The sequence below is a fragment of the Lepidochelys kempii genome, chromosome 4 (genome assembly GCF_965140285.1).
Source record: "Lepidochelys kempii isolate rLepKem1 chromosome 4, rLepKem1.hap1, whole genome shotgun sequence".
Classification (NCBI taxonomy): Eukaryota; Metazoa; Chordata; order Testudines; family Cheloniidae; genus Lepidochelys; species Lepidochelys kempii.
The window spans coordinates 85,575,546-85,599,502 of NC_136383.1; the positions used below are offsets into that span (position 1 = coordinate 85,575,546).

General features: G+C 41.0%; 1 protein-coding gene across 6 annotated transcripts in view; it reads right to left on the bottom strand.

The window, feature by feature from the left end:
• TUSC3 (tumor suppressor candidate 3) overlaps positions 1-23,957 on the bottom strand; it is a 282,627-nt gene that overhangs the window by 146,430 nt on the left and 112,240 nt on the right. For all 6 annotated transcript variants that reach the window (XR_013635717.1, XM_078852529.1, XM_078852528.1 and 3 more), the window contains 3 exons: positions 8,654-8,771; positions 5,685-5,825; positions 4,448-4,588 (listed from right to left, as the gene is read on the bottom strand). Coding sequence is in view for 5 of the 6 variants with exons in the window: in XM_078852529.1 (XP_078708655.1) it covers positions 4,448-4,588; positions 5,685-5,825; positions 8,654-8,771 (400 nt within the window). In the remaining variant the exon portion in view is untranslated. The remainder of the gene's footprint in view (positions 1-4,447; positions 4,589-5,684; positions 5,826-8,653; positions 8,772-23,957) is intronic.

The window sequence follows — 23,957 nt, forward strand, 5'->3', positions numbered from 1 at the left end:
TATCAACCTCAGGGAACAGATTTCAGAGTAACAGCCGTGTTAGTCTGTATTCGCAAAAAGAAAAGGAGTACTTGTGGCACCTTAGAGACTAACCAATTTATTAGAGCATAAGCTTTCGTGAGCTACAGCTCACTTCATCAGATGCATATCGTGGAAACTGCAGCAGACTTTATATATACACAGAGAATATGAACCAATATCTCCTCCCACCCCACTGTCCTGCTGGTAATAGCTTATCTAAAGTGATCATCAGGTGGGCCATTTCCAGCACAAATCCAGGTTTTCTCACCCTCCAGCCCCTCAGGGAAGACTATTAAGAAGCAGGGCAAAAACCACAAATTGGTTGTTAGTTTTATACTTATATTTCACCAACCAAATACCAAGTGTAAACTCCTCAAGCACTATACAGCCCTCTTGGGTACTCCTATCTGTCTTGCCACCCAGGTAAGCCTACTTCTGTGACTTCGTAATAGATGGTCCCTTACACCACAAATCACAGCAATATTGAGGTTACTTCCAGTCCTAAGAGACTAGTCGCTTTCCCCAGGTCAATTGCACCTTAGATCTCAGACCAAAGATAATGCTTGTAGCCAATCAAGTAGGAAAAGGAGTCAAGAGAGACAGTCACAGGGTTAAAGCAGGTAAACATATATACACAAATGAGTTACGATCTTAAGTTTCAAAAACTAATTGTAGCTTCTATAATAAGCAAACACTATATGTCCTTTAGGGCTAAACCAGCTTAGCAACTGAGGATCCCTTGCTTATGCCTAAAAACCTTGCCCCCCTCCCAGGCCCCATTCCCCCAGATTTCAAGCAGCATAGAGATCCAGTTCCTTCTTATTCGGGGTTTTTATTCCCTTCCCACCCCTCATCCCCACCCCCATGTGCTCTCAACTGTGAACTCTGCCGATGGGAGGAATTCACTTGTATGACTTCTCTTCATGGGGGGAAAAGAGCCAAACAACAAAGTCTTTTATTCTCTTTAATGTTTCACAGTAGTCTGTCTGGATTGATAGGCCTTCCTCATTGGCCAGGACATAAAACCTTCTGTTGGAGACCAACTCTTTACACTAGTTAATATCTTTCTCTGATCTGGTGATTTACAGTCGCAGAGGCTTACAATACAGATGCTTAAATATTACCTTACAACGTGGATCACATATTTTATAAGTGAGATTAATGCATGCGGCAACTCACAAACATCCCATAAAGTTTAAACACTAAACACATTCTTATAATTTTAATACCTGCTTTAACAATACTAACATACATGTGAGCCAGACTGATTCCAGCTATGTATTTGTCCATGTTCAGTTGAGACATGAGAGATTTGGCATGAGCTGGTGCTTTGTCTGACAGTGTCACAGAAGCATTTAGTCCATTAAAAAGATTGCACATGCTTATGGTTCAAGTTCTAAACCAAAAAATATTTATTGCATATTGCTGTCTTGTAAAACTTTTTGCCACGGTGTGAATTAGAATCTACTTTCTTAAAGACCTATTTTTTGTTGTGCTGTTACAGTAGGCCAATAATTTAAGTACTCCTTGTTGAGGAATTTAATTAACTGCGATTGCAATTCGGCTGCAGTGCCTCAGAAATTTAGGCTCCCTCATTAGCATACCTAAAATAATTATTTTAATAAAAATGGTGGCAATATAGAAATAGCACACATGAAATTAGTACAAAATACAGTAAGCCCAATTTTCTTTGGTAGAAAAGGAGTTAGAATTGGGGACTGGAGCTTAGGATGCCTCAGATGAAATTCTGGCCCCACAGAAGTGAGCTGGAGTTTTGCCATTAACTTCAATGGAACCAGAATTTTATCCCTAGATTCTGTTCCCAGTTCAGCCATTATCTCTCTTTACAATGAAGCACAAAGGGTTGTCCCGAGTTGAAAACGAGACCCCTTCAGTTACTACACCCTATTCCTTGCTAAAATATGTGGGGAGGGCTATAATCACTTTTTCCTTTTTAAGAATGTATGTATGTACATATTTATGGTTTTCTGTCCCCTGTTTCAGTAAAACAGACCTGTCTGGAAAGGGAACTTGAAGTTACTTATCAGCAACCATAATTCAAGGATGAGGCCTCTGTATATTCATACTTCTGGGATCGAGGAATTTGCACTGAGAATTTGCTTTAAGACCTTGCTACATCATCTCTATATAAATGAATACTACAAAGGTCCTCTAGTGACCTAATGTTCCAGAGATGCTGGGCAACTTCAGCTCCCATTTTTGACTGATTCAATGGAAGCTGCTGATGCTTAGTGACTCTGAAAATTAAGCAATAGGTGTCTGCCTCTCAAATTTTTCCCCTGCCAATATTTGTGCCTTTGTTTGGGAAGGAAAGAAGTTAGACTTTTGGGAGAGCCGTTACCAACATGCTCTACTTATTGTTTTCCATCTTCACTTGCTGGGTCATAACTAAAATTGAGATTATAAACTATTTGTGGCAGAGACTCTTTTCTGCCAAGCCTCCTATAGCCTTTTGGGCACTATCAAATTATAAATCAATGAACCATAATAAAGCGTGAGAGGTAAAACAAAATTGTTTGTTAATTTCCTTGAGGTCTTAGAATACGGTAATCTAAATCAGCTCATTGGTTCTGTTTCAGTTTTCTCTCAAAAGCTAATTTTATCTAAGCATCTAATTTTCTACTCTTTCTTATGCTGAAAACAGATTTTTTAAAGTAAGGAGTTATTCAGCTATTTGTAAACATAATTTTAGCCCTTTCTTCATTTATTAAGAGATCTTCTTTCTTTGGATCATTTTCTCATTCATATATTTATAAAAACCTTTTTATTCCCCTTAGCCTTATTATAAAGTTACTCATTCCATCTCCACATTAACTACTAAAGCTTACCACCACGGCCTTGACATTTTTTTTAAAAGTTGCTGCAATACAATGGCAATAATGGCCACTTGAAACCTTTGCAATATTTTCGCTTAAAATATAAGTCTACTAACCCAAGTTAAGAACATAAGAGCTGCCATACTGGGTCAAACCATGGTTCATCTTGCCCAGTATCTTGCCCATACCAGAGCTTAAGGGAAGCATACAAAACAGAGCATGAGGTACACAGGCTGATTTCAGAGATGGGTTACATACTACAGTTAGTAGCTCTGCAATTTCAAATTGGAGTTCCTCCAGAACTCTTGGGTGAATACCATCTGGACACTGTGACTTATTAAAGTTTAATCTATCCATTTGTTCTAAAACCTCTTCTATTGACGCATCAATTTAGGACAGTACTTTAGATTTGTTGCCCAAAAAGAAATGCTCTAATGTGGGTGTCTCCCCCACACCCTCTGCAGTGAAGACCAATGCAAGTAATTCATTTATCTGGTCTGTAATGACTTGCCTTCCTTGGGACCTCCTTTGTCGTTAGTGGCCCCACTTCCTGCTTAACAGGCTTCCTGCTTCTGATGTACTTTAAATATTTTTGTTGGGTTTTGTTTCTTTAATAAGTTGCTTCTCATATTCTTTCTTGGCCTACCTTATTATACTTAACCTGCCAAAGTGTTTGCTCCTTCCTATTTTCGGCATTAGGATTTGACTTCCAAATTTTAAGGGACTCCTTTTTACCTCTAGCAGTCTCTATTTCTCTGCTGTTTAACTATTGTGACATTATTTTGGTACCCCTACTTGTTTCTGTAATTTAGTCTGGGTCTCTGTTATCTTTTTTCAAGTGGTCTCCATACTGCCTGCAGGCATTTTACTCTTGTGACTGCTCCTTTTAATACCCATGTAACTAGTGTCCTCATTTTTGTGTCATTTCCCTTTTTTTGAAGTTAAATGTTACTGTGCTGGGCAGGGTTTTGGTGTGTGTTTTACTCCCTCCAAAGACACTAAATTTAATTTGATTATGGTCACTATTACCAGACAGTTCAGCTATAGTTACATCATGTACCAGTTCCTGTGCTCCATTTACAACTAAATCATGAATTGCCTCTCTCCCCTTGGGGGTTCCAAGACTAGAAGCTCCAAGAAGCAGTCGTTTATGGTGTCTAGAAATTTCTCTGTACCACACCCTAAGGTGACATATATTCAGTTAATATGAGGATCACTGAAATCACCCATTATCATTGAGTTTTCTGGTTTTGTAGCCTATCTAACCTCCCTTAACATTTCACAATCATTGTCACCATCGTTGCCAGGTGATCAGTAGCATATTTCACCAACAACACTGGAGCTAATTATTATTAGCTAATGAATTTGTAAATATATACCTCCCAATTAGCAATGTTTGCCACCCATCAGACTTAGCCCAGCTATTCATATTATCAGTCTATATTTAATATTGTCTCATTCTGACAAACATATTACTGTCATACTTTCTCAATTACTATGAAAGTGACATTTACACCTTGTCATTGCATAAAAAACTAATACAATAGTACTGAAATGTTAAAAAATATCAGTATTAAATGTTGGCATACCAGAGCCGCCATTGCCCAGCCAGTCTTGTTGTAGATGAACTCCAAGTTATTTCTTCGCAAGTACAGCAAGCCACCAACAAGTGACACTAAAAGAGCCAGTGCAATAGTGCCTGAATAGTTCGGAGGCCTGAATACCCTAATCTGCGGGGTGGGAGGGGGGGAGAAAACGAAAGCATCAATTATTCTTCCACTTTGTGACAAACAGAAGTGATGCATTACACACACACACACACACACACACACACACACACACAGTAGTAACCCATCTACTACTGAATGCACAGTATTCTCTATGTACTTGTACAGAGAGTATGTATTGATGATAGGCAATATTGCTAACACTGTCACACAACTGGGACTCAATATATGACAGATTTAGGAGAACTCGTCCCCTTTCCTTTTTCCAGCCCCCCTTAGCCCTCAGATGAGTGGAGGGCACTCGGGTCTCAGTAACTGCCTGGATCCAAGCTGGGAAGGGGAAGCACTGATGTCAGCCTTCCGAAATAGGTGGAAGTGATTAAGGGGAAAAAAGATCTCCTGCACTGCATGAGTTATTGACAGGTATTCCCAGATTTAAGTGAATAAAGCTGTGGTCTAATTAAACCACATCCACTGCATCTTGTCTGTCTTCCTGCATGACAGGGACACAAGTATAGATGATAAGTAATATTGCTAGCACAAGATAAGATTTTGTTTCTGAATAGATTTTAAAATCTGAGAATAGTCCCTTTGCATATGACTGAATTGGGAACTTAAGCAGTATGTTTCTTTATTATTTTAGAAAGTTTTTGATTTCACCTTTAAGGAACAATTGTATATAATATTCAACTATATAAAAATAATTAAGTAAGTTTCCTCAACTTATTTGCAGATTATTATGTCTGTGCCAATATTTTGGCATAAAACACTTTTGAAACTTCAGACTTTGTTTTTTAAGTAACATTGCAAATACACTTACATTTATCAACTAATTGTCACAGTATTATCACTCATTTTGTGCTAGAATAAGACTGGATAAAAATGTAACTACCAAACCAAGACTGCAATGCAACATTCAAATTGCTGAAGTTACCACAGTGCGCTCAAGTATCACAGCTCATATTTGTATTTTAACCTATTTTTGTGGATTTCATTTGATAAATAAACATACATGAGGGGAAAAACAGTTCTTGGTATCAGTTCCTCATAGAATAGACAGATAAGTTTGGATCTGTCTTAACGTTGTCAAATGACTTACATGAACATCCGTTCTGTCAGCTATCCATTTAGCTAGCTGCTCTGCTGCAAATCCTATTCTCTGCAGGTCGAAGGTGTCAGCTCTCTTGGGTTTACCTTTCGGAGGAAAATGCATGAATGTCGGAGCAGAGTTCATATTGAGCTACAAAAAACAGAAGGCACCACAATATTAAATAACTCAAACATGCTTTGTGCAACTGTTTGCCTTCTTCCTACCATAGACACTGGCAAGATACCATTAATCAGAAAAATATTAGTGGCTTTCCAAAGTTTGAAATAACTATTTTCAAACATTTAAATATATTTTTCTATTACTGAAAAAGTGCTCAGAGCTAACATTCTTTCAGTTTCTTCGCTAGGGGTTTTTAGGGCACAGTAGTCATTTCATAAACCATATTTCAATTTTAAGCATTCCTTTGTTGGGTATTTTTCCTAATATGCTCATTTATGCTGTTATATAACTAGCAAAGCAGCATCTTTAAAAATATTGTTTGTATTACACAAAGTCACAAGACAAACTACATCCCAACCTTGAAAAAAACTTAAGCACATACTTAAATGCTATGTGGATGTTAATGTGACTACTCACAGTGTGTGAAGTTAAGCATACATGCAAATCTTTAGAGCACTGGGGTCTTAAATATTAATTCATCCTGTAAATGTTCCCAATATTGTCAATTTGAAAACACAGAAAATAGTGACAGGCCCCCCGCTGGGCATTCTAAGTGAAAAAATTATTCCCCAGCAAGATGAACAAATGCAATTTGCATTGCTTATTTGAACATGTGGTGCATGGACAAGGAAATATATTTTACTATATGAAACATCTCACAATATTTGGATTTCAGAAAATAATGCAATACATTTATCAAGTGATTTGAAATTAAATATAAAATCATTGAAAAAATGGAAATGATTAAATATGAATGAAATTATTTGAGTTCTCTAATGACACAAGGGCAGTGACATTTTATTTACCTGCCGTGCTTGCTGCTCTCCAACAAAATCAATGTTATTAAATTACATAAATGCTTTAGTTAAACATCAAGTACAAGTTCAATGTATAATTTATGAAAAATAAACTAGATACTAAAATATTATTTTCTTCTAAATACAATACGCCCCATCCTTTAATGAACAACTGTTGAAAGAAAAATATTTGTGTGAACCGTGTTAAGAAGAATGTTGTAAAACTATTGAATTTAGTGGGATACTCAGATACAGAAATCTTCTGTCTGGTATTGTGGTAAACCCATGACAAACAGCTACAAAATGGGGGGGGAGGTAGTAATTAATCCCAGGGGATTAAGAGGCCCCTCCCTATCCACTGAAGAGAGAGAATCAGGGGGCAATAAGGTTCAGCTGTAAAAGGGGTTGCTAGGGAACCAATTAGGGTCAGTTGACTCCCACCACTTGGGACCTTTTTAAACCCTCCCCTGGGTGGTAGGAGGGGAGGAGTAGAGAAGTTACCAGTAGGGTGTTTACAGCAAGACACCAGACCCTCCCAGTAGGGAGGCTGCACTTGCTCCCCAGAAGAGAAGGAAAACAAGCACAAGGGACTGACTGAGGAGAGGAGTAGCAGGACCCTGTGCCACCTATAAGGATTTGCCTTGCCCTAAACCTGAGTCTCCAAGGCTAAAAAGAACTGAGCCTACTGAGGCAAATAAGGTATTTTGCCACAGTATATATTTTTTAGATTGCTGACAGCCTGGGTGCACCAGACCGTTTCTATATAATCAGAATGAAAGGTGAAATCAAATCAACTGACATGCTTTTATGTCCTCTCTGAACCAGCACACAGCAACAGCTTAGCTATGAGTATTACAGTCAAGAATGAAATCTCCTGTGCTATTATAATTAGTTCAGATGTCCACTGTCTTGTTAATTTGCCTATATAAACTCTGATAAAACAAATACCTACATGACAATATGCTCACTTGTTACTCTTTTCACAGATATCCAAAATAGCTGGAGTTTTCAAAGACCATGAACAAAACACAATGTGGATATAAGCAAGTGTAAGTCCACTGATGTAAATGGAGTTTTATCTCTTTACACCAGAATGAACTGGGCCAAATGCATCTACTGAATATAAGTTGCTCCATGTGTGTGCAAACAAAGTGCAAAATTTAGAGCATGTTATTTATATACAATGTGGTCCAACAGTTCTGTTGGAAAACCATCTAAGTTTACTGTGTATTGTTTTAAACACTGTAGATCTGCTTTTTTTTGCTTCATAGTTTAATATCTCACAATTAACCAAAAGGGAGTAAAAATGGTTAGTAACTTCTGCTGCTTCTTGCTTTTATTAATTCATCTTCTAGTGCCAAGCAGGGGGCTAAGCTTCAAAGAGAAGAAAATATTTTTCTTTCTCAAATTATGATTCAAGTTGAACTTGAGCTGAGTACCCAAACCAAAGAGAAATTGCGGGACTAGCATACTTGCTAATAATTGGTTCTCCACACTGTAAAGTAACCATAGCTATTTACAACAATTCCCAAGAGTTCCAAGACTGATATTCTACAAAGATAAAAAGGGTATTAAATATTTAAAGTCTTCATGAAAGGTGATATTTGTTAAGTGCTTTTTTATGTCAGACTTCCCCATAGGTTCTCTTAACTACAAATGTGATTTTTCACTGTATTTCACATCATTTTGGAGTCCATTTGTTTTACAATGCCCAATGGAAGCAACCAATACATTAACAATGGCTTGATAAACTTGATATTACCATATTTGTTTTCGGTTGACTACATATGACATAGCAAAACTGGCCATTTTGCATTTTTGGTGTTTCTTGCTATAGCTACCTTGGGTGCATTATAGAAATTCCTGTGACTAACAACAGTATTCCAGACTCTCTCCCCACCAACCCCTGTAATTCTTTATTATCAAACAAAAAAAATCACAGTACTTAAAATATGTGATATATATTAAACAATCTTAAAGACATCATTCAACACCTTTTACCTGTTGAAAAACATCTGCTCCTTCATCATAATCCACTATAGTGAAGAATAGTTTATTAGAAAAAGCAGATGAGTAGCGCCATGAGTTGGCCAGCACTTGATATTCTTCATTAGCTTGCCTGTAAGGGAAAAAGGCATAGATACAGATAAAAATTATAGGTATCTGTATGTAATTGACTCCCAGTAAAGATTCCATAACGAATTGTAACAACTGCAAACCAAACAGAGGGATTAACTAAAACTCCAGCAAACACATTCTCAATTCTCTACCAAAAAAGGTTTTGGCCAGTATGGCAAGGTGATAGGGGGTTCTTGTTGTTGTTTTTGTTTTTCCAGAATTACAATTAATTTATAATGGGTGAGGTAATATTTTATTGGATCAGCTTCTTCTAGTGAGAGAAAAGCTTTCAAGCCACACCGAGCTGTTCTTCAGTTCTGGGAAAGGTACTCTGAGCTTCACAGCAAAATGGCTCAATAAAAGATGTTGCATCACCCACATTGTCTCGCTAATATCCCGAGACCGACAGTTACAACTACATTGCATGCAGTTAATTTATAATAGCTATCTAAGCAACAAAACCCACATTCAAAATACGAATGAAAATGTGTTTTAACATTTTTAACATAAAAAGCTTTACAAACAGTGTCAGTTAAATGCTCCTATAGTTTATGCTGGAAAATATGGGCCCAAACCTGCAAACTGATTCTTGTAAAGACATCCTTGTGGCAATGCAGATCTAGTATCCGGATTTATATGCTCAAAACTGCTCCAAATAAGCATCAGTTCAGACTAGTAGAACACGGAGCAATATACCAAGGGTGCCCAAACTGTGGGTCGTGAGCCACATGCAGCTCTTTTACTGTTGAAGTGTGGCTGGCGTAGCTCCCTCCCCCACGCTCCACCTACCAGACTGGGGTGGGGAAGCTCAGGACTTCTGCCTTGCAGAGGGGTGGTGGGGTAGGGGCTTCTGCGCAGTGGGAAGGGAGGTCTTGGGACTTCAGCTCTGTAGGGTACACCTGCGCCTCAGGGCTTCAGCACAAGTAAGGCTGAATCCCCGAGCCCCATCGGGCACCTCCAGCGGGGATGAAGCCCTGAGTCCCGGCAGGTGTGCCCCGGCTTTTGAATTTGTGAAGATTGTCATATGCAGCTTGGAGGGTCACTAAGTCTGGCCACCCCTGCTATATACCAATGCAACATTCCTCCCAGAACAAAGGATACATGGAAAGAGCTCTGCCAATACGACACTGAAAATTGTTGTGCCACAAAAGGAGTGGTTGTGTCAGATCTAAAGGGGGTGGGGTTGCCAATAACATCCTTGTTCAACATTCTTTCCTACAAAAAATATTTTAAAACCAACACACAAAGTATAGTTTTTGCAGTCTGTAGTAATTTCTATCAGCATTAGAAAGTCACATTTTCCCTCCAGCAGGCTCCCTACCCCCAAACCTCAAGGAAGAGCTAGAGGGAAAAATAATGCAGCATGACACTACATTAACTTTTGCACTCGCCCTCTTGGTACTCAGAAAATCACTTTAAAAGCAAGATTTGGGGGGAGAGGAGTTGAGGGGATGAGAGAGCAGCATTACCCGTGAAGAAGTTATCTGCATAGCCCTGAAGCCACACAGACTTGGGGGCAAAACAACTGTACAGTTTATTAGGGGGCATCTCAAAGTTACCGAGGGGATCTTTCTGGCAATTTCCACCCCACAGAGCTCCTTCTGTGGCTATTTATTTATATTACAGAGCCCCGTCCTTTATCTACCTGTCTTTTCAGATGGAGGGATACAGAAATAGTATGAACACATTTGTTTTTAAAACTTCTGTCTGAAGGTTGTTTTTGTAAAGCATGTTGCATGCACATTATGGCGTGGTATACAGGTATTAAAAGCAACTATTTGGCTACCCTTACAACACTTGTCTACTCAGCACACAGCACTTCTGGAGCTGTGTGTACCAAGAGAAACAACATGCATGGTCAAATGCACCACTATAAAAATAAAATGTGAAACTTGATCATCACTTTAAGTCAATCTCAGATGCAGTACAATGAAAACCTAACTTTTACCCTTGTCAACTATTTTTAAAAAAAACTCATTTGGTAAACTAGATTTGAAAGTACAGAAAATGTTGAACTTATGCACTTGTTTGGTATTTCATACTGAAACAGGCTAACATGTTCATCGGCATCCTGAAGAGGGCAGTCAAGCAGCATCAAATGAATGCTGCAAATGCTTAAGTAATAACTGTAGGGCACTGTTGTGTTAAACCTGTTATATTAAAACCTTACCATTTTTATGATCAGAACAAGATAACAGCATTTCATCTTGATGCTATCATTCTCTTTATTCTATCCTTTCATATTTTTACAGATATTCACATAAAATCATAATTACAAATTATAGTTATGCCCCTACTAGTTAATAAAAGTTTCTTAATTTTTCCCCATCTTTGCATACTTTGCATCTTCAAATTAAACCATTTTCCAATTTATTTAATGGACATCTGTCTTTTCAGAAGAGAGCTTAGCTTCTGAGTTTTTGTTTGTTTTTATGTGTCTACTTGCATGTTCTGCAACAAAGTGGTTTTGGAATACAATTTTTAGAACTTACTGAAGGTAACTTAGCAAAGTATTCTGTAGGACTTCTCAAGAACAGCTTTTATAAAGACACTGAAAAGAGCATTCTATAAAGAGCAAAATTCGGTAAAATTCAAATATTTGCACTTTAATATTGAAGCTAGCTCTTAATTCAAGTGGTGAGCAGGTGGCTGAAAAGATATACCTGTCTCTCTTTTGAAATCAATGGGACTACTCAGTATATGAAGTTACGCATGCATGCAAGTCCTTGCAGGATCGGAGCCTAATTAAAGACAACACAGAAGTGGGCATAAAAAATAACTGAAAGGTCTGGAGAAGGAAGGATGAGACTAACAGTGATAGGTTCACACAATTTGTTACGTGGTCTAGCTATGTTCACAACCAGATATTATGTATTGTAATAAGAATGATATGATACTATCTCCATAATCCATCATGTCTCTCTACCTACTTGGATAGAAGTGATGCAATAAATTACATCTAACAGCCTTCTGAAGTGATTGGGAACTCCTATCTGGACTCTGATAAATACTAGGCAACACTGTTCCAGAAATGGTAGTTCTCTAGGGGATTGCATCTCAGGTGAAAAAAAAAAAAATTAATTGGAGTCTTACTACCAAAAAGGCTATAGATATAGTGCCATCATCTTCCAGCTAGCTCTGTGAGCTGCTATGAAGAGGTATGGGAGGAACTGTATTTGACTCTAATTGGAGACTTACTACTAAAAAGGCTATATAGTGCCATCATCTTCCAACTAGCTGTGTGAGCTGCTATGAAGAGGTATAGGAGGAACTGTATTTGATCTTGGCATGAAAGGACTGCATGATCAGACTAGAAATAGACCCTAATGCTGCTAGTTTGGCATTACTTTTTCATCAGGCTGAGCCAGAAAGGAGCATAGAGTATCTAAGAGCAGAAATAGTGTTACTGTTATTACCACCATTTAAGAGTTTAGGCAGAGGTGGTTGCACTGCAATCCCAGCAATGACAGCAGTATTATCTACCAGTAAGAGAGGCAGAGACCAGGTTAGATGACATACTGCCAGCCATCTAAACATTCTTTACCTAGGATATTCGTATTTTGACAATAGTTATTGTTGGCAGCAGGTCGTACGAGCTGTTTCCTTTCCTGCATGACACATACTTATCATATATTAAATTATGGGTTTGATATTTCCAGAAAACCAGATTGACTAAATAAGCCAGCATCTATGCTTGGTTTTCTCGTCAGAGCCTATGAACAGCTGTAATTGCCAGCAGTTACAAGATACCATACAGCTCTTTATAAGAAGGCACATTTATTCTTAAGGTAAAAACACTACAGAGAAAATCTTACAAACAATAAAAAAAAAAAAAAAACTACACACAAGCAAAAAGCTTACCCCCTTACAATACCCACAAGGCCTTAGCAGGGGTCAGTCTTTCAAACCGCACAAAGGCTTTTTCCCCCCTGTGGTTGCAAGTTTGTAACAACCTTAGCTCAGAACTAGCACAACCATGAATAACTCAGTCTTTCCTTTATGCAGATTGGGCCTTTTATCTTGGCCTCATATAACAAATGATCAGCAAAGGCCCGCTCCTCAGTGCATAGCTTCAAAAGGATTTTTTTTGTAACTGGAGGTGGGGAATTTGCATTCATCTCCTCCTACATATTTCCCAGGAAATCTACTTCATACATATCATCCCAAAAGTACATTCTTGTCTGGCACATTGTTCAATACTGTTTTGATCATGTAGGCCTTATATTACATTTCCCTCTTGGACAGGTTACACACAGTTCCAGCCCACAATAATACATAATATTTGCATTTAATACAATGAATTCCAAAATATATTTAAACCTAATAAGTTTTCTCAAGGATATTGCAGGAAATTGCCATATCTGTCACAAAGGGTTTTATTAAACAGAATCAATTCAGCAAAGAGGAGGGTTTTCTTTGTGTATGTGTCTACACAAAGAATCACATTTGTATAGCTTGAGCACTATTTGGTTTTCTGAAGGTGAAAACAGGAGCAGAACTAGAGAAAATTAGGTTAGTATAATGCTTGAGTAAGGACTTGTCTCCAATTAAGACACTACAGCAACATACCTGTAGTTCTTTGGGTTATCCACCTCCCCAGGAGGTGATAGCTAGGTCAACAGAAGAATTCTTCCATCAACCTAGCTCCGTCTACATAGGGATTTAGGTCATCTTAACTATGCCCCTCAGGGGATGTAGATTTTTAACGCCCTGACTGGCGTAGATAAACCAATCTAATTTTCAACTGTAGAGCAAACCAAATGGAATAAAATTAAGAGAGCAAATATACGCAGAACATTAGAAAAAAAAATCAGTAAGATCTATTAAGATGTGAAATGATCTGCCCAGGAAAGTGATGAAAGCATTATCACGTGGTACATTAAGTAGATTAAACAAAATACTAATAACTATACAATAGGCAACAACTTGCATTGGCAGGGGAATGGACTAACAGAAGGTCTAGAAGGTCTTTTCCATCTCTTTGTAATAAGATTTGTTCATTGCTACTCTTTACCAGTACAATTAGTTTGCTGTTTGTTACTTGAAATAATAATTTTCCTAATAATAAAAAGTGTTTAAATATTTTAACTTCCTGCTTCCAACACAACAATTTATAACTAAGTTATTTGGCCATGAGTCTGGGAAGATCAATAAACATATATGTAGACCCACACCTATCTTAACCAAATATGGTTAAGATGCATTCAAGTTTCTGCAACTCCATGTAGAAAATTTATCATATATATAATAAAAATACTACAAAGTGTAGAAAATTCAAACTCCATAACAGAATTTTCATACTCTTTCTACAGACTAGTCTTTGATCATCAGTGAAAGTCTGAACTCTGTCAGGTGTACTGGAATACTTAAAGCTGTCCAGTCCAGTCTAGATTTTGGTTTTCTGCCTTGAAGGGTTCCTCCTATGTAGCAAATGTTTCTTCAAGTGATTGCTCATATCAATTCTAATTAGGTGTGTGCGCGCCATGTGCACAGTCGTTGGAAAGTTTTCCCTTAGCAGCTCCTGTCGGGTAAGCTGTGGAGCCCCCTGGAGTGGCGCCTTCGTGGCGCTGCATATATGCCCCTGCTGACCCGGCCCCTCCTCAGTTCCTTCTTACCACCAGTGACTGTCGTTGGAACTGCAGTCGCTTGCTTAGCAAGTTGTAGTTTAGTTCTTTAGTTAGTAGTAATAGTTAGTGTATATAGTGAGGTAAGGGCTGGGAGTGTGGGCTTTTCCCCAATACCTAACCCCCACACCTCGGCTTCTGGGCCATGCCACGAGCCCAAGGGTTCAAACTCCATTTTCTGAAGGTGGAGATTTCCCCAGGTCAATCTGTTTGCCACCCAGGGCAACAGAAAGTGCCCGATGTTCTGCTCCTTTCAGAAGCATAGCACAGGCTCAACCACAGATGCATTCCTGCTACCCTGGGAAGGCCACCTGCTCTATGCCTTTCCCCTGATCCCTCTCGTGCACAAGGTCCTACTCAAGGTCCACAGGAATGGGGCGGAGATAATTCTGGCAGCTCCAGCGTGGCCACTGCAACACTGTACACCGCCCTTCTCGAACTGTCGGTGGTCACACCAATCACATTGCCACTCTTCCCTGACCTGATCACTCAGGACCACGGTCGTCTTTATCACCCCGACCTCCAATCCCTCCACCTCATGGCCTGGAAGCTTTACGGCTGAACCCCATGGAGCTTATGTGCTCGGAACAGGTAAGGAGGTCTTACTTGGCAGGAAAAAGCCCTCCACTAGAGCCACATATCTGGCAAAGTGGAAAAGGTTCAACTACTGGTGTGACCAGCGTCATACACCCCCACTTCAGATGCCTATCCCTCTCATCCTAGAGTACCTTCTGCACCTGAAACAGCAAGGCCTGGAAGTATCATCCATAAAGGTACACCTCGCTGCTCTCTCGGCTTTCCACCTAGGAGCGTCTGGAAGCCTGTTCCTGCCTGGGACCTTAACGTGGTCCTCTCCAGACTAATGGGGCCCTCATTTGAGCCACCGGTGACTTGCTCTACCTGTCATGGAAGGTAGCCTTCCTGGTCGCCATTACATCAGCAAGGAGGGTGTCTGACTTAAAGACCCTTACCTCAGACCCACCTTATACATTTTTCTACAAGGATAAGGTGCAACTCAGACCTCACCCCGCCTTTCTTCCTAAGGCCATGTCACGTTTCCATGCTGGCCAAGACATATTCCTGCCTGTTTTTTATCCTTAGCCTCATGCCAGTAGCCATGAGCAGAGGCTACACTCTGAATGTTCAGTGGGCGCTAGCATTCTACAGCGAGTGCACTAAGCTGTTCAGGAAGTCGAACCAGTTGTCCGTAGCAAAATGGATGAAAGGACTCCCAGTCTCATCTCAAAGAATATCTTCCTGGATCACGTCCTACACCCGCACGTGCTATGAGCTGGCCAACATACCAGCCCTAGCACTCTTGGCACTCCACAATGGCACAGGACTCATCGGCGGCACTCCTGGCCCAGGTCCCGATACAAGAAACCTGCAGGGCAGCAACTTGGTCCTCGGTGCATACATTCACTTCTCATTACGCCGTTATCCAGCATGACAGGGATGATGCAGCGTTCAGCATCCACCACCTAGGTAAGGCTTGGGAGTCTCCCAATTAATTGGAATCAATACGAGCAATCAATCAAAGAAGAAAAAAACGGTTACTCACCTTCTCATAACTATTGTTCTTCGAGATGTCTTGCTCATATCCATCCCAATACCCACCCTCCTATCCCTCTGTCAGAGTAGCCGACAAGAAGGAACTGAGGAGGGGCTGGGTCAGTAGAGGCATATATGCAGCGCCATGAAGGCGCCACTCCAGGGGGCTCCACAGTCAACCTGATGGGAGCTGCTAAGGGAAAACTTGCCGACCACTGTGCACGCAGTGCACACACATCTAATTGGAATCTATATGAGCAATCACTCGAAGAAGAAACATTAGCTACATATAGGAGGAACCCTTCAAGGCAGATAAGCAAAATCTAGACTGGACTGGACGGCTTTAAGCATTCCAGTACACCTGACAGAGTTCAGACTTTCACTCATGATGAAACACTAGAAGACTTTAAAAATATGAGAGTCAACTCCTACCACACAGACCTGTGACAATCATAGCCAGCAGAAGTACATCAGTTTCCTCTGCTAATGGAAATAATCCATACCTCCTTCAGAGAAGAAAAACTGAATCTCTTTTTTAAAATGCATTAGCCTGCCCAATCCTGAAAAAGCCAGTACTTGATGCAGAAATCTCTCTTAAAACCATTCTATCTCAGACCTCCCAGTCCAAGACAAAATCTTGAGGAAAGTAGTGACAGTAAGTTTCAGTACATAGCATTTGCAAACATCCCTCCTGTATTCCATGCGTTTGTCACCTCCAGTCTGGATTGCTGTTACACACTATATCTGCATGTGAAGCAAGGCAGAGTCTCCAGCTCCTGTACTATGTTATAGTCCGCTTCCTCAGTGGGATGGGCTTCCACAATCACATTATCCCTCTGCTCTAATCCCTTCATTTTCTTCCAATCATTTATGGTACCAGTTCAAAGTTTTAATCCTGCTTTTCAAGAATTTAAATAGATCAGGGTCCAGCCACACCATTAAAAAAAATGATTACAGTAGGGTCTATATATTGGGGCCCACTGCGTCAGGCACACATAGCAAGAAGTTTTCTGCCCCAAAGAGCTTACAGTTTATATAGACACAGATGAAAGGTGAAGTGATTTGCCCAACATCACTCAGCAGATCAGTGAGTAGAGCCAGGAAGAGAACCCAGGTATTTGGACGCCAAGGCTAGGCCTAGCCACTATACCACAGCAGCTCACCCTCACACTCTGTTGCCCCTGACCAGCACTACTCTATCTAGGGCGCTTCTTCAGTCAGCCAGTCAGTCCTCCTCCCATGCCTTCCAGGGAGAGACTCTCCTCTGCTCTGCTGAGCAGCCCTTTATATATGGCCCTCAGAGCCCTGACTGGCTGCTCCAGCGAGCCTTCCCCCTCTTGGTGGGCTCAATAAGCCCTTTCCTAATTAGTGGGTTCTGCGCAGCATCCACGGTGATGCTTTTAACCCCTTCTTCTCCCTGTGTGGGGCAGCCACCCCACCACAGGCAAACTAAGGAAGAACTTTTGCTTCATGCAACAATCAATGGCATTTAATGGTTGTTCACCTATCAAAGTGTCACACACACAGCACAGGCAGGGGAGGACTATAAAATGTGCTTCATCAGCCGAAAGAAGTGTGGTATCACTCTGGCAATGAAATCCTCTTCTTTCTCTGCCATTTCCTTCTTTTCTCAGGTAGTGCATTTCCGCAGAACCTGGTAGAAACTGGTGAGCTAGGTCATGAGTTACTAGGGAGGGTTAACACTGCCCAGTCACACTCTTAGTCAAATCCCTAAGCATCTGCAAAAGGGGCCAGACTGTAGTCTGAGGAATTAATGTCTAAAAACAACTTTTTCCTTACTGCTTTTCTGAAGTGATTTGAGTGAACAAAATGAATTTGAGGAATGAGACAATCAGTGTTCGGGCACAATGGAATTAGTGATTTGAAAGTTACACCTGAATAAATTGTGCACCACTGTGTGTATACAGAATTCTGCACATTTTGTTGTTTCCCTGCAGAAAAATGACTTTCTAACAGGAAAGCAAAGGGAAGCCACAAGAGCGATCACGCGCCCCTCCCCAGCAGCATGGGTGCATTATTTTGGGTGCCCCAAGCAGCTAGCAGAGAAGTAAATCATTGCCGGGGGGCAGGGCTTGGGATGCCCTGGCCCATGGTTCCTATCCTGTGTTGGGCTCAGCTGCTAGTCCTAGCAGGGCTGGGGCAAGGAGCAGCTGGGGCCGGGGCCAGGGCCAGGTCAGATCCACCCCCAGAAACTACCCCTAGCTGCAGGAAGCTCTGCACCCCACCCCACTTCCTGCCCCCATTGATCTTCAGCCGGGATGGGAGGGGTTAGTGTACAGGGAGCTTCTCCTCCATCCACACAAACCCTGTGCATTTGGACCCTCCCATGCCCAGAGCTCCACGCCGAGCCTCACTCCCACGCATCCAGAACCCCACACTGAGCCCATCCACCCACTCAAAGGCCCAACCTGCTGAGCTACACCCCTGTATCCGGAGCCCCTCCTGAACCCAGACCTCCCCACCAAGACTCACCCCCTGCACCTGGAACCCCACTGATTCCCTCGCCCATCCATCTGGACCCTCACCCCTGCACCCAGCCCATACCCCACTGATCCCACACTCCCTACGCCCATGCAACCCCCATGCTACTCTCACACCCACCCTGACGAGCCCCACCCTCCCTGCACTTGGGCCACCCCAACAAGCCCCCTGCACCTGGACCCCCACCCCACTGACCCCCCCCAACCAGCTGCACCCAGATCCTCACCCCACCAAGACCTTCTCTCCCAGCACCCGTACCTCCCCACTGATCCCCCCCACACCCAGACTGCTCCTACTGAGCCTGACCCCCAGACCTCCCGCCGCTGAGCCCCAACCACCTTCACCTGGACGTCCTTGCAGAGTCCCATTCCCCCTGCATCCAGACCCCTCACTGAGCCGCCTGCACACTGATAGCCCCACACAGAAAACTCTCACCCCACACCTTGATCCCCGCACACTAAGCCCCTCCACACTTGGATCCTGCTGGGCTGAGCCTGCCTGCCCCATACCTGGATCAGGAACTAGGGCTGGATGTGCATGCAAAACTCAGTCCCTTTCACTTGCTATCTTGGTGTGCCTAGCACAGAGGGGCAGGGCCCCAGGGTGTTTCTGGGGTAGGGCCTGCCCTGCGCTCTGTCAGGGTCAGGTGCAATCTCACCACCGAGTCCATATCCTGAAGAGGATGGGGGCTGAAGGGTGATCTCTCACCTCTGTGCAGCCAGTGGCCTGTGCTCCCCACTGCCATGGCTTCCACATTTCTATATTGACAAATAAAGTATGTAGAATTTTGAAATATTGTGCACAGAATTTTTTTTTTTGGCACAGAATTCCTTTAGGAACAGAAAGTGCAGGGTACACTGGATTGCATACGTGTTCTTCATGTTGTATCAAAGAGGACTGATCAGCCTGAGGATATGCTTTGATGAACTTGTGTGCCCAGATGTAGCAATTACATAAGTTAGTACAAATTGACAATTAGGAAATGCCTATAATTGATAAGGAAATCTTAAAGGTATCAGTGAAAAATCTATGGTGAGTAAGATTAAGGACAAGAAGAAGGAATTCTTTAAATATACCAGGAAAAAAGAAAGATCTAGCAATGGTATAGGTTCAATACTAAAAGAGTCTAGTAAAGTTGTCAATCATGATGTAGATAAGACAGAAGTATTAAAAAAATCTGTTCAGTATTTGGAAAGAAGCAGGATGATGTATTCAAATATTACAGAGACAAGAAAATACGTCCTATTCCCTCAGGAACTAGGGAGGATATTAAATAGCAACTATTAAACATAAGCATTTTTACACTGATAGAACCAGATGACATGCACAGAAGAGCTATAAAAAGAATTGGAAGTCATGGAAGACGGAAGACATTCCAGAAGACTGGAAAAGGGCAAATATAATGCCAATCTATAACAAGGGAAATAAGGTCCATTCAGCCAAGTATCCTGTCTACCAACAGTTGCCAATGCCAGGTGTCCCAGAGGGAGTGGACTTAACAGGTAATCATCAAGTGATCTCTCTCCTGCCATCCATCTCCACTCTCTGACAAACAGAGGCTAGGGACACCATTCCTTGTCCACCCTGGCTAATAGCCATTAATGGACTTAACCTCCATGAATGTATCCAGTTCTCTTTTAAACCCTGTTATAGTTCTAGCCTTCACAACCTCCTCAGGCAAGGAGCTCCACAGGTTGACTGTGTGCTGAGTGAAGAAGAACTTGCTTTTATTTGTTTTCAACCTGCTGCCCATTAATTTCATTTGGTGGCCCCTAGTTCTTCTATTATGGGAACAAGTAAATAACTTTTCCTTATTCACTTTCTCCACACCACTCATGGATTTTATATACCTGTATCGTATCCCCCCTTAGTCTCCTCTTTTCCAAGCTGACAAGTCCTAGCCCCTTTAATCTCTCCTCATATGGGACCTGTTCCAAACCCCTAATCATTTTAGTTGCCCATTTCTGAACCTTTTCTAATGCCAGTCTATCTTTTTTGAGATGAGGGGACAGTATTCAAGATGTGGATGTACCATGGATTTATATAAGGGCAATAACATATTCTTCTTAAGCCATCAATTTGCAAACCTCCAGAAGATAATAAAGTGAAAGATAACAGTCAGCATGGATTTGTCAAGAACAAATCATGCCAAACCAACCTGATAGCTTTCTTTGAAAGGGTAATAAGCCTTGTGGATGGGGGGAAAATCTTAGATGTGGTATATCTTGACTTTAGTAAAGCTTTTCATACTGTCTGTCTCACATGACCTTCTCATAAAGAGACTAGAGAAATGCAACCTAAATGGAGCTACTATAAAGTGGGTGCAAAACTAGTTGGAAAACCATTCCCAGAGTAGTTATCAGTGGGTCACAGTCATGCTGGAAGGGCATAATGAGTGGAGTCCCACAGGGATCAGTTCTGGGTCTGGTTCTGTTCAAATCTTCACAAAGATTTAGATAATAGCATAGAGAGTACACTTATAAAGTTTGCGGATGATACCAAGCTGGGAAGGGTTGGAAGTGCTTTGGAGGATAGGATTAAAATTCCAAAATGATCTGAAAAAACTGGAGAAATGGTCTGAAGTAAATAGGATGAAACTCAATAAGGACAAATGCAAAGCACTCCATTTAGGAAGGAGCAATCAGTTGCACACATACAAAATGGGAAATGACTGCTTAAGAAGGAGTACTGTGGAAAGGGATCTGGGGGTCATAGTGGACCACAAGCTAAATATGAGTTAACAGTGTAACACCATTGCAAAAAGACTGAACATCATTCTGGGATGTATTAGCAGGAGTGTTGTAAGCAAGACACGAGAAGTAATTCTTCCACTCTACTCCGTGCTGGTTAGGCCTCAACAGGAGAATTTCCATTTTTGAGAGCTCATTCTTAATCTTTCCCTGTTTGCTGTAGAGGATGTTGATCAGGTGATTCCACAGTTTCTTTGAGAGTGTGTGGCACAAGCTGTCAGCATAGTCTGTGTGGTATGTAGATTGTAATGGATTTTTTACCTTCAGTCCTTTTGGTACAATGTCCATCTGTTTGCATTTGGAAAGGAAGATGATGTCTGTCTGTATCTGTACAAGTTTTTTCATGCAGTTGATAGATTTCCACTCCATACGACTAAATGCAGTGCCTTGCATAATGACAGGTTTCAGAGTAACAGCCGTGTTAGTCTGTATTCGCAAAAAGAAAACGAGTACTTGTGGCACCTTGGAGACTAACCAATTTATTTGAGCATAAGCTTTCGTGAGCTACGGATGCATCCGATGAAGTGAGCTGTAGCGAATAACACAGCTATTACTCTGAAACAGGAGAATTGTGTCAGGTTCTGAGTGCTACATTTCAGGAAAGATGTGGACAAATTGGAGAAAGTCCAGAGAAGAGCAACAAAAATTATTAAAGGTCTAAACAACATGACCGATGAGGGAAGATTGAAAAAACTGGGTTTCTTTAGTATGGAAAAGAGAAGACTAAGAGGGGACATGATAACCATTTTCAAGTACATAAAAGGTTGCCAAAAGGAGGAGGGAGAAGAATTTTTCTTCTTAACCCTTGAGGATAGGACAAGAAGCAATGGGCTTAAATTGCAACAAGAGAGGTTTAGGTTGGACATTAGGAAAAACTTCCTAACTGTCAGGATGGTAAAGCACTGGAATAAATTGCATAGGAAGGTTGTGGAATCTCCATCATTGGAGATTTTAAAGAGCAGATTAGACAAACACCTGTCAGGAGTGGTCCAGATCAGTGTTTCCCAAACTTGGGACGCCACTTGTTCAGGGAAAGCCCCTGGTGGGCCGGGCCGGATTGTTTACCTGCTGCGTCCGCAGGTTCAGTCGATTGGAGCTCCCACTGGCTTTGGGAGGTACAGGCTGAGGGACGTACTGGCCGCCGCTTCCTGCAGCCCCCCGTGGTGAACCGCGGCCAGTGGGAGCCACAATCGGCCGAACCTGCGGACGCAGCAGGTAAACAAGCTGGCCCAGCCCATCAGGGGCTTTCCCTGAACAAGCGGCATCCCAAGTTTGGGAAACACTGGTCTAGATAATAGATAGTCCTGCAATGGCAACATGATAATTTTTAAACTGTTTTTAAGATTTTAAATAGAAAACATAGAGAAAAACTAGGGCTGGTCTATACTACTAAGTTAGATCAACTTAGCTATGTCACTCAGGGATGTGAAAAATTCACACCTCAGAGAGAAATAGTAAAGCCAAACTAAGCCCAGGTGTAGACACCACTCCATAGAATTCTTCCATTGATGCAGCTACTACCTCTCAGAGAGGTGTATTTACTACAGCACCTGAAGACCCCTTTCAGTCGCTCTAGTAAGTGTCTATAGTATAGTACTGCATTTCTATCGCTGACATATCTTTAGATGCCTTAATACTATGGTGGACATGATTGAGCAGATAGAGAAAAATACGGAGACACAGTAGATAAATCTAATGAGCACAAAGAGTGGACAGAAACAGCTTTATAATACCATAGTTTATGTGATGCAGAGAGTAGCCAATGCTACTTTTTAGAAAAAAAGAATGAATGTATAACTTTGCTAGAGATTATTAGTCATAGTAGTAAAAAGTTAAATATTTCAGCATTGGTGCTACTTTATACTTGAAATATCACATTGATTTTTGGTGTGCATTCGTTTTGAAAATGTTTTGATGAGTGACAGTTAACTTAAATCCTAGATAGAAGAGTATCTACAGACATTACACATTAAGTTGCTTGAAGCAAAAATAGATTCTTCACAAAGTGTATACTGAGTAGCTAACAAAAAAGTAATTCATGCATTCAAATTCTGCACATACTTACAGTTCTCCTGCCCATTAATTAACCATTGATTCGAGAAATTTCAATTTTCTGATAATAGTTTTATGTGCCATATGATCAACTTCATTAAATTCATATTATTCCATGTGGCAGGACTGGATCTCAATTTCACACCTGCTTAAAACAATTTAACTAAAAGCAATATGTTGATTTTTTTCCTTCCAGGATTATTTTAAAGATTTACAATTGGTATATACTTAAATGCCTAGAGTGGCATATTGCAGGATGAAGTTTATAAGCATTTTTCCACCTCAGTAAACAATATAAAGTTGTAAATGAGATTATGTTTCTTAACAATGACAATGTTTATATTATTTTAAAGGCAGTACAAAAAGGCTCATACATGTACACAAAAAATAACATGAAGGAGTTAATTCCCTGCTATTTCATGTAATGAGGACTACACTGACCCTTTTAAGAGAGAACTTTGTACTTCTGCTATACCAGTGGTTCTCAAACTTTTGTACTGGTGACCCCTTTCACATAGCAAGCCTCTGAGTGTGACCCCCCCCCTTATAAATTAAAAACATATTTTTATATTTTTAACATAATTATAAATGCTGGAGGAAAAGCGGGGTTTGGGGTGGAGGCTGACAACTCACGACCCCTCATGTAATAACCTCATGACCCCCTGAGGAGTCCCGACCCCCAGTTTAAGAACCCCTGTGCTATACCTT